This window comes from Salvelinus namaycush, chromosome 3 (genome assembly GCF_016432855.1).
Source record: "Salvelinus namaycush isolate Seneca chromosome 3, SaNama_1.0, whole genome shotgun sequence".
Taxonomy (NCBI): Eukaryota; Metazoa; Chordata; class Actinopteri; order Salmoniformes; family Salmonidae; genus Salvelinus; species Salvelinus namaycush.
In genome coordinates this window covers 88641660-88655788 of record NC_052309.1, presented here as the reverse complement: position 1 = coordinate 88655788, position 14129 = coordinate 88641660, and the positions used below count along the sequence as shown (strand labels likewise).

The 14129-nt window shown below is 48.4% G+C and overlaps 1 protein-coding gene across 1 annotated transcript in view; it reads right to left on the bottom strand.

Moving 5' to 3' along the window:
• The window catches only part of arhgap44a (Rho GTPase activating protein 44a), a 47904-nt gene that overhangs the window by 14460 nt on the left and 19315 nt on the right, over positions 1–14129 (bottom strand). Inside the window, exons 14-17 of the mRNA XM_038988694.1 lie at positions 10892–10983; positions 10235–10418; positions 5503–5520; positions 4742–4939 (exon numbers count right to left, since the gene is read on the bottom strand). Of these exons, the coding sequence (XP_038844622.1) occupies positions 4742–4939; positions 5503–5520; positions 10235–10418; positions 10892–10983 (492 nt within the window). The remainder of the gene's footprint in view (positions 1–4741; positions 4940–5502; positions 5521–10234; positions 10419–10891; positions 10984–14129) is intronic.

The following is a 14129-nucleotide window of genomic DNA, read 5'->3' as shown; positions in this document are numbered from 1 at the left end:
TGGTGACTGTGGATTGATGAGCCTGAACTTCCAACGCCCAGGTCATTGGATGGTGACTGTGGATTGATGAGCCTGAACTTCCAACTCCCAGGTCATTGGATGGTGACTGTGGATTGATGAGCCTGAACTTCCCACTCCCAGGTCATTGGATGGTGACTGTGGATTGATGAGCCTGAACTTCCCACTCCCAGGTCATTGGATGGTGACTGTGGATTGATGAGCCTGAACTTCCAACTCCCAGGTCATTAGATGGTGACTGTGGATTACTGAGCCTGAACTTCCCACTCCCAGGTCATTGGATGGTTTCCTGGTCTTCTGATTGATTTCCTGATCTTCTCATTGATTTCCTGGTCTCCTGATTGATTTCCTTGTCTTCTGATTGATTTCCTGAACTACTGATTGATTTCCTGGTCTACTGATTGATTTACTGGTCTACTGATTGATGTCCTGGTCTACTGATTGATTTCCTGGTCTAAGGTTTGATGTCCTGATCCTCTAATTGACTTCCTGATCTTCTCATTGATTTCCTGATCTCCTGATTGATTTCCTGATCTTCTGATTGACTTCATGATCTTCTGATTGACTTCCTGGTCTTGTGATTGACTTCCTGGGCTTCTGATTGACTTGATATAGTAAACAATGATGCGTTTGGAATATCCAAAAGTTGTGCATCAGTTGACCAGAAAAACCTTCACTACGATTTAAACTACATTAGTAATACATTAATATGCTTGTAGATAATCATATACAGTGTTATTCATGCATTTATTAATTTTCTGTTCTGTGCAAAAGGCAGTAACATCCTCAGTTGCTAGGCAACTCCCTGGAGAGGCATCCCCTGGCAACGTGAATGTTACAGATCAGCAAAAACACCAAAATATGAGCCAGCAAGATAAAGGACATGGACAGGACATGTGGCCACCTGGAAAAAGAGCTGGTAAGCTCACTCTCTCTCTATCTCTCTGCTCTCTCTCTCTCTCTGACCTCTGCTCTCTCTCTCTCTGCTCTCTCTCTCTCTGTGGTGTAGTGGGTGGTGTCTCCATACCCTCCTGCATCTGTTTGCCTGTCTGTATGTCTGTCTCAGTGTCAGGGCAGGCAGCAGGTAGGCAGGACTGGCGAGGGGGGCAGGCAGGCAGGCAGGCATTGTATTTACCTAGTCAGCCTGGGGAGTCCTCTCTCTCTGGCACAGGGACATGTAGCCCACAGCGGGGGGGCGGAGGACAGCAGGCTAGGGGGATTGCCCATGCTCATGCCCAGGGACAGGTCATGACGGGCCAGTACCAGGGGGGTTTTCATGTAGAGGGGCGAGGCCTTACACATATCGGGGGGCAGGGGAGCATGAGGCGGCAGCGACATGTCACCTGGCAGCGGGTGGCCGTGCGGGAGGCCGTGTTTGGAGGGGAAATGCAGGCAGCTGGGTTTGGGGTTGGAGTTGATGTCAAGCGAGGAAGAGGAGGAGGAAGAGGAGGAGGTGGGAGGCGGGAGAGGGGGGGTGAAGCCAGACCATCGCAGCGGGAGAGGAGGGGAGCCGGGGGGCTGGGACTCTGGCCCTGGGGCCACGGGGCGAGGACAGGGTAGGACCTTGGGGTGGGGGTAGAAGTGGTGGGGCGCGGGGTGGGGTAGGGTGGAGGTGGGGTAGGGAGGGGGCGGCCGCACCTCCCCTGGCCCGGGGGGAGGGTAGACATGAGAGGAGTCCGGCCGATTGGGCGACACGTCGTCTGAGCTGTAAGTATATAAAGAACAGAACAAAGAAGAAAGAGCTGTAGCTGAACAGAGGGATACGGGGCGGTGGTGGTGGTGGTGGTGGTGGTGGTGGTGGTGGAGGTGGTAGTGGTGGTGATAGCAGTGGTAGTGGTGGCGGTAGTGGTGGTGGTGGTAGTGGTGGTGGCGGTAGTGGTGGCGGTAGTGGTGGTGGCGGTAGTGGTGGCGGTGGTGGTGGTGGCGGTGGTGGTGGTGGTAGCAGTGGTGGTGGTGGCGGTGGTAGCAGTGGTGGTGGTGGAGGTGGAGGTGGTGGTGGTAGCAGTGGTAGTGGTGGCGGTAGTGGTGGTGGCGGTAGTGGTGGCGGTGGTGGTGGTGGCGGTGGTGGTAGCAGTGGCGGTGGTTGCGGTGGTGGTGGCGGCGGTGGTGGTGGTGGAGGTGGTGGTGGTAGCAGTGGTAGTGGTGGCGGTAGTGGTGGTGGCGGTAGTGGTGGCGGTGGTGGTGGTAGTGGTGGCGGTAGTGGTGGTGGCGGTAGTGGTGGTGGCGGTAGTGGTGGTGGCGGTGGTGGCGGTAGTAGTGGTGGTAGTGGTGGCAGTAGTAATGGTGGTAGTAGTGGTGGTAGTGGTGGTGGTACTGGTGGCAGTAGTAGTGGTGGTACTGGTGGCAGTAGTAGTGGTGGTACTGGTGGCAGTAGTAGTGGTGGTAGTAGTGGCAGTAGTAGTGGTGGTAGTAGTGGTGGCGGTAGTAGTGGTGGTAGGGGTGGCGGTGGTAGTGGTGGTGGTACTGGTGGCAGTAGTAGTGGTGGTAGTAGCGGAGGTAGTGGTGGCGGTGGTAGTGGTGGCGGTAGTAGTGGTGGTGGTACTGGTGGCAGTAGTAGTGGTGGTAGTGGTGGCGGTAGTAGTGGTGGTAGTAGTGGTGGTAGTGGTGGCGGTAGTAGCAGTGGCGGTGGTAGTGGTGGTGGTAGTGGTGGCGGTAGTAGTGGTGGTAGTAGCGGTGGTAGTGGTGGCGGTAGTAGTGGTGGTAGTGGTGGCAGTAGTAGCGGTGGTAGTAGCGGTGGTAGTGGTGGCGGTAGTAGTGGTGGTAGTGGTGGCGGTAGTAGTGGTGGTAGTGGTGGCGGTGGTAGTGGTGGTGGTACTGGTGGCAGTAGTAGTGGTGGTAGTAGTGGTGGTAGTAGTGGTGGTAGTGGTGGCGGTGGTAGTGGTGGTAGTGGTGGCGGTAGTAGTGGTGGTAGTGGTGGCGGTGGTAGTGGTGGTGGTACTGGTGGCAGTAGTAGTGGTGGTAGTAGCGGTGGTAGTGGTGGCGGTGGTAGTGGTGGTAGTGGTGGCGGTAGTAGTGGTGGTAGTGGTGGCGGTAGTAGCAGTGGCGGTGGTAGTGGTGGTGGTAGTAGCGGTGGTAGTGGTGGTGGTAGTAGCGGTGGTAGTGGTGGTGGCGGTGCGAGATGGTTATCTTGTTGTGATTACTGAGGTGTTAGTTAGGTTGGTAGTTAGTGTCTAATCCAGATTAAAACTAAAAATCAGCGTTTGTTTTCTGCTGCGGAGAAGGCAAGCGGACGGTGGGGAGGGAACCAAGCTTAGCACACAGACTGCAGTCAGCTTTGTGAAGAGAAACAACAAGCAGAAAGAACAGCAAAGCAAAAGCAAAAGGGATTCCCAAAGGAAAGGAACGAGGGCTGCTGTGGAGCCTGTAAAACTCTGTGATCAACTGGTGTCTTCACACTGCAAGAGGCTGGTCATGGTGAAACAGTCTGTAACCAACTAGAAGGGAGGATAACCCACATGTCTTTGACCTCTACAGAATGTAGTAGCCTGAGATTGGCCTTTATCTTTGACCACGGCTCATATTCAGAAAGCTGTCTCAGAGTAGGAGTGCTGATCTAGGATCAGGTCACCCTGTCCATGTAATCTGATTCATTATGATCTAGGATCAGGTCACCCTGTCCATGTAATCTGATTCATTATGATCTAGGATCAGGTCACCCTGTCCAGGTAATAATAATCATTACGAGCTAAAAGGCTAAACTGATCTTAGACCATCACTCCTACTCTGAGATGCTTAATGACTCTAATATGGGCCCACTTGGGCAAAAAGTCAACATATAATGTTATAGAGTTCCCTCAGCCAGCCCAGGGCAGTGTGAGACAGACACAAAACCCCTTTCATCTCATTGGCTGAAAGAGCAACAGAGCAGGAGGGAGAATAAGCCAATCACAAGCCATAAACCAAGCATATCTTATGAACAACCTTTCTGCAACATGTCACATGGACGCAGCCATTATTAATACAAACAAGAACAAGATGGATGTATCAATCCCAGATTGACACTTTAATGTGATATTAACTGGGGTGGATTGTATTAATAACTGCTGCGGTTTAAGATGAGGAGAAATCAAAACGGTCAAAGTCACTCAGTGTGTTGTCAGCAGAAAACAAAGTAGCCATGGCAACAGAGGTCACCTCCAGCCACACCACGTCACAGGGATCAGGTTGAATAATTACATGCTGTCAGAGACTTGTGGAGTGAAATGATATGTGACATTTAAACAAAGAAAACGTAGACGTTTGTACTTCAAATAAAGTGTTGATGAAAACGTGAGGTGGGATATAAACCATAGTGCACCTCTCACACCTGAAGGAACGTTAGCTAGCCCCTCTTCATTAGCTCCCACAGTGACATAAACCTGAAGGAACGTTAGCTAGCCCCTCTTCATTAGCTCCCACAGTGACATAAACCTGAAGGAACGTTAGCTAGCCCCTCTTCATTAGCTCCCACAGTGACATAAACCTGACAGACTGAACAACAACGGTGAAGTGGAGGGACAGACGATGAGGAGAAACAGGCAAACAGGAAAGAACCCCAAATCATGTCAGAGAGGAGACGAGATGAACAAGTCTGTGAGACATATAACAACACAACAACAACAACGGCTCAAACACTTCAAGACAAGTCATGGAGAGCTGGTGAAGATGATGATGATGATGGTGGTGAAGACGGGAGGAAGGTGGAGAGGAGGAATCCTCCATGGTGGTGGTGGTGGGGACTTACCCAATCCGGTCCCTTTCCCCAGGTTGAGGTGGGGGTGAGGGGGACTGGGCCAGCTCTCCAGGCTGCTCCAGGATGAGGGAGTGGTCAGCAGGGGAGCCAGGACCCTGGACACTGGGAGGGGTGGACGAGGCCTTACGGGCCAGGGTGGACGAACCCTTACGGGACACCCAGGACGTGTCCATCACCCGGACACCCATACTGAGAGGGACAGAGATGCATAAAACAAGAGACGGTCAGACGAGACGATTAAAAAACGAAACAAACTGTAGAGAAATAGAGAGTTGAGAGGAGGAGGTCAGGACTAGAGGAGGAGGAGGTGATGACTAGAGGAGGTCAGGACTAGAGGAGGGGGTCAGGACTAGAGGAGGTGATGACTAGAGGAGGTCAGGACTAGAGGAGGTGATGACTAGAGGAGGTCAGGACTAGAGGAGGAGGTCAGGACTAGAGGAGGTGATGACTAGAGGAGGTCAGGACTAGAGGAGGAGGTCAGGACTAGAGGAGGAGGAGGTCATGACTAGAGGTCAGGACTAGAGGAGGAGGAGGTCAGGACTAGAGGAGGAGGAGGTCAGGACTAGAGGAGGAGGAGGCCAGGGGACTGGAGGAGGTCAGGACTAGAGGAGGTGATGACTAGAGGAGGTCCAGACTAGAGGAGGTGTCAGGGGACTAGAGGAGGAGGAGGTCAGGACTAGAGGAGGAGGTAAGGGGACTAAAGGAGGTGATGGCTAGAGGAGGTCAGGACTAGAGGAGGAACCATACAGTACCTTTGTATTTTCCTTATGCTGCTTTGACGGGGCAAAGAAACGAGAGGCACGTAAGAGACACATTCTGTTCATTTTCTATTCATACACAGAGGCTAGTTTAGAGGGCTATGGAGCTACATAGAGGGTTAGGGAGCTACATAGTGGGTTAGGGAGCTACATAGATGGCTAGGGAGCTACATAGAGGGTTAGGCAGCTACATAGAGGGTTAGGCAGCTACATAAAGGGTTAGAGAGCTACATAGAGGGCTAGGGAGCTACATAGAAGGCTAGGGAGCTACATAGAGGGTTTGGGAGCTAAATTGAGGGTTATGGAGCTGCATAGAGGGTTAGGGAGCTACATAAAGGCTTAGAGAGCTACATAGATGGCTAGGGAGCTACATAGAGGGTTAGGGAGCTACATAGAGGTTAGGGAACTACATAGAGGGTTAGGGGGCTACATAGAGGGTTAGTGAGCTACATAGAGGGTTAAGAAACTACATAGAGGGTTAAGAAACTACATAGAGGGTTTTGTAGCTACATAGAGAGTTGTGGAGCTACATATAGGGTTAGGGAGCTACATAGAGGGTTAGGGAGCTAAATAGAGGGTTAGGGAGCTAAATAGAGGGTTTTGGAGCTACATAGAGGGTTAGGGAGCTACATAGAGGGTTAGGGAGCTACATATAGGGTTAGGGAGCTACATAGAGGGTTAGGGAGCTACATATAGGGTTAGGGAGCTACATAGAGGGTTAGGGAGCTAAATAGGGGGTTAGGGAGCTAAATAGAGGGTTTTGGAGCTACATAGAGGGTTAGGGAGCTACATAGAGGGCTAGGCCAGTGACTAGTGTGAAGATTGGAATGTGCTGAGTGTAGAAGGGGCTAGTGTAGAAGTCTAGGTGCCTACATAGGGGACCAATAGAAGGGGCTAGTGTGGAAGGCTAGTGAGCTACAGAGGGGACCAGTAGAAGGGGCTATTGTGGAAGGCTAGGGGGCTACAGAGGGGACCTGTATAAGGGGCTAGTGTGGAAGGCTGGAGGCCTACAGAAAGGACCTGTAGAAGGGGCTAGTGTGGAAGGCTAGGGGGTTACAGAGGGGACCTGTAGAAGTCTAGGGGGCTACAGAGGGGACCTGTAGAAGGGGCTAGTGTAGAAGTCTAGGGGGTTACAGAGGGGACCTGTAAAAGGGGCTAGTGTAGAAGTCTAGGGGGCTACAGAGGGGACCTGTAGAAGGGGCTAGTGTAGAAGTCTAGGGGGCTACAGAGGGGACCTGTAGAAGTGGCTAGTGTGGAAGGCTAGTGGGTTACAGAGGGGACCATTGTAAGTGACTAGTGTGGAAGGCTAGGGGGTTACAGAGGGGACCATTGTAAGTGGCTAGTGTGGAAGGCTAGTGGGCTACAGGGCTACAGTGTAGTCTGTATTCGGGGGATGAGATTCACAGTGACAGGGTATAGAGGGTTTCAGAGGTATTGGGACATGCCAGACCAAATGACTAGCCTGCACTGTCCTTCCAAGAGAAAATGAGTGCCTCGTTAGTTAATACAGTAATTAAGCCATTCTGAGTTATCTGGAGTGGACTCACACACAAAGACATCGTCACAACTCTCCTCAGTCCGGCACAGAAACAACAGCCTGCCTTTGATAACCGTCGCAGTTACAAAACTGCTCATTATACTGAGTGGATATAAACTATATTTTCTACCAGCGTCTCACATGGAGAACTGTTTGGGGTTGAAGTGTGTGGGGAGAAAATGATATATCAATTGGAAAGTAAATCTGTCTGTCTCCTCTGTCTCTGTGACAGTCTCTCTGTGACAGTCTCTCTGTGACAGTCTCCCTGTGACAGTCTCTCTGTGACAGTCTCTCTGGACAGTCTCTCTGTGACAGTCTCTCTGTGACAGTCTCCCTGTGACAGTCTCTCTGTGACAGTCTCTCTGTGACAGTCTCTCTGTGACAGTCTTTCTGTGACGGTCTTTCTGGACAGTCTCTCTGTGACAGTCTCTCTGTGACAGTCTCTCTGGACAGTCTCTGTGACAGTCTCTTTGGACAGTCTCTCTGTGACAGTCTCTCTGGACAGTCTCCCTGTGACAGTCTCTCTGTGACAGTCTCTCTGTGACAGTCTCTCTGGACAGTCTCTCTGGACAGTCTCTCTGTGACAGTCTCTCTGGACAGTCTCTCTGTGACAGTCTCCATGTGACAGTCTCTCTGGACAGTCTCTCTATGAGAGTTTCTCTGGACAGTCTCCCTGTGACAGTCTCTCTGTGACAGTCTCTCTGGACAGTCTCTCTGTGACAGTCTCTCTGTGACAGTCTCCCTGTGACAGTCTCTCTGGACAGTCTCTCTGTGACAGTCTCCCTGTGACAGTCTCTCTGTGACAGTCTCTCTGTGACAGTCTCTCTGGACAGTCTCCCTGTGACAGTCTCTCTGGACAGTCTCTCTGTAACAGTCTCCCTGTGACAGTCTCTCTGTGACAGTCTCTCTGGACAGTCTCTCTATGACAGTCTATCTGGACAGTCTCTCTGTGACGGTCTCTCTGGACAGTCTCCCTGTGACAGTCTCTCTGGACAGTCTCTGTGACAGTCTCTCTGGACAGATGGGTTGCCTCCCTCAATGTTCCAACGTTACGGGTTTACACGTCTGTAGAAGTTCAGCCGTCAGTTGGGACAGAGATGTGGAATTGTAAATGGGAAGCGGCTCGGCGGTGATGTCACTGCTGTATCCGCTTGTTGCCCTAGATAAACATGAGCACAACTCCCGCCCACATGTTAAGCTCTGCCTACCCAAACTTGTGATTCGTTGGGAGAGTCGTCTGTCTGTTTTCCCCTTTCTAAATGTCAGAGAGAATCTAATATTCTGCCCAGATCTTGTGCCGTTGCTCCAACGTTGCTCCAATGTCTGGTTCTCCGAGACTATTTCTGTGAGGGAGGATTTTGGCCTGTCTGCCAGTGATTTTCCACCTGATGAGTCAGGGAGGACAGGTGACGTTCCAGACTGAGAAGGATAGGCTAGGTGTGAGCGTGTGCGTGTGTGGTGTGAGTTTGTGTTTGTGTGTGCGTGCGTGCATGGTGTGAGTGCGTGTGTGTGTGTGTAGATCTCAGGAGAATGCGAAGAAGCAACTAGAAGCAACCTCTATCACTGCTGCCGTGTTGCCATAGAGACGGTGCCACTCACCGGGCCGGGACTATTTAAACAAGGTGTGTGTAGACTATTTAAACAAGGTGTGTGTAGACTATTTAAACAAGGTGTGTGTAGACTATTTAAACAAGGTGTGTGTAGACTATTTAAACAAGGTGTGTGTAGACTATTTAAACACGGTGTGTGTAGACTATTTAAACAAGGTGTGTGTAGACTATTTAAACAAGGTGTGTGTAGACTATTTAAACAAGGTGTGTGTAGACTATTTAAACAAGGTGTGTGTAGACTATTTAAACACGGTGTGTGTAGACTATTTAAACAAGGTGTGTGTAGACTATTTAAACAAGGTGTGTGTAGACTATTTAAACAAGGTGTGTGTAGACTATTTAAACAAGGTGTGTTTGCATTCCTAAGGTATCCCTCCTCTCTAGATGAGGGCTGATAAAGCTGACAGCTAATTGGATGAGAGGATGATTGACAGGGCAGATATCTACCCTCTTTCTGTGTTCTACTGAGACCTCTGAATCAGAACACTGTAGATGAACAACCACTTAAAGGGCTATTCCATCACTTTGAAAACAGCGCATTTTCACAAAGTTTTGTAGAAAAAAAATATTACGTTGAAAAGTTCTACCCGATGACATCATCAAAAGTTTAAACATTAAAAAAAAAAAAAAGTGATCTTCAAACACTATGAGATTCTCAGTGACGTTTGGAGCAAGAAAATCGCTTCCATTGGGCTCGAAACTAAATGCCGGTTTATAAAATCACTGTTTTTTACTTTAAACCTACCCTGTGATGTCACAAAGCCTTTTTAAAGGGCCTGTCTTCTCGTCTTTTTAACCACAGATCACAGACACACTGTGTTTTCACATACTGTATGTAGACGCTGGAGAAGTGCCCCTTTAAAGGCTTTAAGAAGCCTTCATAGAATGAATTTCGTTTTTTTCAAAGATGCTTCGTTAAACCTTTAAAGATCTAGTTCATTATGTAAATACTCTGTCTGAGTCATGTGTCTTTAACAAACTAGCAATCTGTTCCTCGAGGTTCTGGCTCAAGACTTTAAAAAACCAACAGAGAGAAGAGAAGGAGTGGGTGACATCACGTGGGTTTAGATGCTGCATGAGAAGAGAGAGAGAGAAAGGGGGAAGTGAGAGAGAGGAAGAGAGAGAGAGAGAGAGGGGGGAGAGAGAGAAGCGAGAAACAGAAAGAGAGTGAAGAGAGAAACAGATAGAGAGAGAGTGAAGAGAGAGAGAGAAGAAAGAAACAGATAGAGAGACAGTGAAGAGAGAAACAGAGAGAGAGAGAGTGAGACAGTGAAGAGATGAACAGAAAGAGTGAAGAGAGACAGTGAAGAGAAACAGATAGAGAGAGAGAGTGAAGAGAGAAACAGATAGAGAGACAGTGAAGAGAGAAACAGATAGAGAGAGAGAGTGAAGAGAGAAACAGATAGAGAGACAGTGAAGAGAGAAACAGATAGAGAGAGAGAGTGAAGAGAGAAACAGATAGAGAGACAGTGAAGAGAGAGAGAGTGAAGAGAGAAACAGATAGAGAGACAGTAAAGAGAGAAACAGAGAGAGAACGAGGGAGGATGGATAGACCAGCTTGCACTCAGCAGCAGCCTACCCATCCTTCTTGTAGAATTCCAGCATCATGTTGTCAGTGGCAACGCTGAGTGGGCGTCTGCCATGGTCGTGCGGCAGCTTGCGTTCTGATTGGTCCATGTCTGGCGAAGGCATGGAGCTGTAGTTTGAGTTGTGGTTGGTGTGGACGGGACTGCCGTAGCAGCCTGTCAGATTAAACTCAATATCTATAGGAGAGGAAGAGAGAGGAACCAATTAGTTCAGGATCCTAAAGACAGTGTGTGTTGCAGGTATGTGTGTGTATGTGTGTGTTTGAGCGTGCATGCATGTGAGTGTGTTTGTGTGTGTGTGTGTGTGTGTGTGTGTGTGTGTGTGTGAGCGTGTGTGCATGTGTGTATATGAGTGTGTGTGTGTTTAAAGGTATGTGTGCCTGCGTGTGTGTGTGTTTGCAGGTATGTATGTGTGTGTGTGTGCGTGCATGTGAGTGTGTGTGTGTGTGTGTGTGTGAGTAAGAGTGCGTTCGTGCATGTGAGTGTGTATGTGTGTGTGTGTGTGTGTGTGTGTGTGTGTGTGAGTGATTGAGTGAGCGTGCGTGTGTGTGTGAGTGAGAGTGCGTTTGCGCATGTGAGTGTGTGTATGTGTGATGTGTGAGTGTGTGTGAGTGAGTGATTGAGTGAGCGTGCGTGGGTGTGTGTCTCACCTCCAGGGAAGAACCAGTCAGCGTGCTGTATGATGGGTTCTATGATCCCCACAATCTGAAGAGACACTGTGGTCATCATCTCTGTCACGTTCCTGGAAACAACACTCAGTCAGACAGGAAACTAATCACTGAGACTATGTGAGGTACAACACCACTCAGTCAGACAGGAAACTAATCACTGAGACTATGTGAGGTACAACAACACTCAGTCAGACAGGAAACTAATCACTGAGACTATGTGAGGTACAACACCACTCAGTCAGACAGGAAACTAATCACTGAGACTATGTGAGGTACAACAACACTCAGTCAGACAGGAAACTAATCACTGAGACTATGGGAGGTACAACAACACTCAGTCAGACAGGAAACTAATCACTGAGACTCTGTGAGGTACAACACCACTCAGTCAGACAGGAAACTAATCACTGAGACTATGGGAGGTACACCACCACTCAGTCAGACAGGAAACTAATCACTGAGACTATGGGAGGTACAACAACACTCAGTCAGACAGGAAACTAATCACTGAGACTATGTGAGGTACAACACCACTCAGTCAGACAGGAAACTAATCACTGAAACTATGTGAGGTACAACACCACTCAGTCAGACAGGAAACTAATCACTGAGACTATGGGAGGTACAAGAACACTCAGTCAGACAGGAAACTAATCACTGAGACTATGTGAGGTACAACACCACTCAGTCAGACAGGAAACTAATCACTGAAACTATGTGAGGTACAACACCACTCAGTCAGACAGGAAACTAATCACTGAGACTATGGGAGGTACAATAACACTAAGTCAGACAGGAAACTAATCACTGAGACTATGTGAGGTACAACACCACTCAGTCAGACAGGAAACTAATCACTGAGACTATGGGAGGTACAATAACACTCAGTCAGACAGGAAACTAATCACTGAGACTATGTGAGGTACAACACCACTCAGTCAGACAGGAAACTAATCACTGAGACTATGTGAGGTACAACACCACTCAGACAGACAGGAAACTAATCACTGAGACTGTGGGAGGTACAATAACACTCAGTCAGACAGGAAACTAATCACTGAGACTATGTGAGGCACAACACCACTCAGTCAGACAGGAAACTAATCACTGAGACTATGTGAGGTACAACAACACTCAGTCAGACAGGAAACTAATCACTGAGACTATATGAGGTACAACAACACTCAGTCAGACAGGAAACTAATCACTGAGACTATGGGAGGTACAACACCACTCAGTCAGACAGGAAACTAATCACTGAGACTATGTGAGGTACAACAACACTCAGTCAGACAGGAAACTAATCACTGAGACTCAGTCAGACAGGAAACTAATCACTGAAACTATGGGAGGTACAACACCACTCAGTCAGACAGGAAACTAATCACTGAGACTATGTGAGGTACAACAACACTCAGTCAGACAGGAAACTAATCACTGAGACTATGTGAGGTACAACACCACTCAGTCAGACAGGAAACTAATCACTGAGACTATGTGAGGTACAACAACACTCAGTCAGACAGGAAACTAATCACTGAGACTATGGGAGGTACAACAACACTCAGTCAGACAGGAAACTAATCACTGAGACTCTGTGAGGTACAACACCACTCAGTCAGACAGGAAACTAATCACTGAGACTATGGGAGGTACACCACCACTCAGTCAGACAGGAAACTAATCACTGAGACTATGTGAGGTACAACACCACTCAGTCAGACAGGAAACTAATCACTGAAACTATGTGAGGTACAACACCACTCAGTCAGACAGGAAACTAATCACTGAGACTATGGGAGGTACAATAACACTAAGTCAGACAGGAAACTAATCACTGAGACTATGTGAGGTACAACACCACTCAGTCAGACAGGAAACTAATCACTGAGACTATGGGAGGTACAATAACACTCAGTCAGACAGGAAACTAATCACTGAGACTATGTGAGGTACAACACCACTCAGTCAGACAGGAAACTAATCACTGAGACTATGTGAGGTACAACACCACTCAGACAGACAGGAAACTAATCACTGAGACTGTGGGAGGTACAATAACACTCAGTCAGACAGGAAACTAATCACTGAGACTATGTGAGGTACAACACCACTCAGTCAGACAGGAAACTAATCACTGAGACTATGTGAGGTACAACACCACTCAGTCAGACAGGAAACTAATCACTGAGACTATATGAGGTACAACAACACTCAGTCAGACAGGAAACTAATCACTGAGACTATGTGAGGTACAACACCACTCAGTCAGACAGGAAACTAATCACTGAGACTATGTGAGGTACAACAACACTCAGTCAGACAGGAAACTAATCACTGAGACTCAGTCAGACAGGAAACTAATCACTGAAACTATGGGAGGTACAACACCACTCAGTCAGACAGGAAACTAATCACTGAGACTATGTGAGGTACAACAACACTCAGTCAGACAGGAAACTAATCACTGAGACTATGTGAGGTACAACACCACTCAGTCAGACAGGAAACTAATCACTGAGACTATGTGAGGTACAACAACACTCAGTCAGACAGGAAACTAATCACTGAGACTATGGGAGGTACAACAACACTCAGTCAGACAGGAAACTAATCACTGAGACTCTGTGAGGTACAACACCACTCAGTCAGACAGGAAACTAATCACTGAGACTATGGGAGGTACACCACCACTCAGTCAGACAGGAAACTAATCACTGAGACTATGTGAGGTACAACACCACTCAGTCAGACAGGAAACTAATCACTGAAACTATGTGAGGTACAACACCACTCAGTCAGACAGGAAACTAATCACTGAGACTATGGGAGGTACAATAACACTAAGTCAGACAGGAAACTAATCACTGAGACTATGTGAGGTACAACACCACTCAGTCAGACAGGAAACTAATCACTGAGACTATGGGAGGTACAATAACACTCAGTCAGACAGGAAACTAATCACTGAGACTATGTGAGGTACAACACCACTCAGTCAGACAGGAAACTAATCACTGAGACTATGTGAGGTACAACACCACTCAGACAGACAGGAAACTAATCACTGAGACTGTGGGAGGTACAATAACACTCAGTCAGACAGGAAACTAATCACTGAGACTATGTGAGGTACAACACCACTCAGTCAGACAGGAAACTAATCACTGAGACTATGTGAGGTACAACACCACTCAGTCAGACAGGAAACTAATCA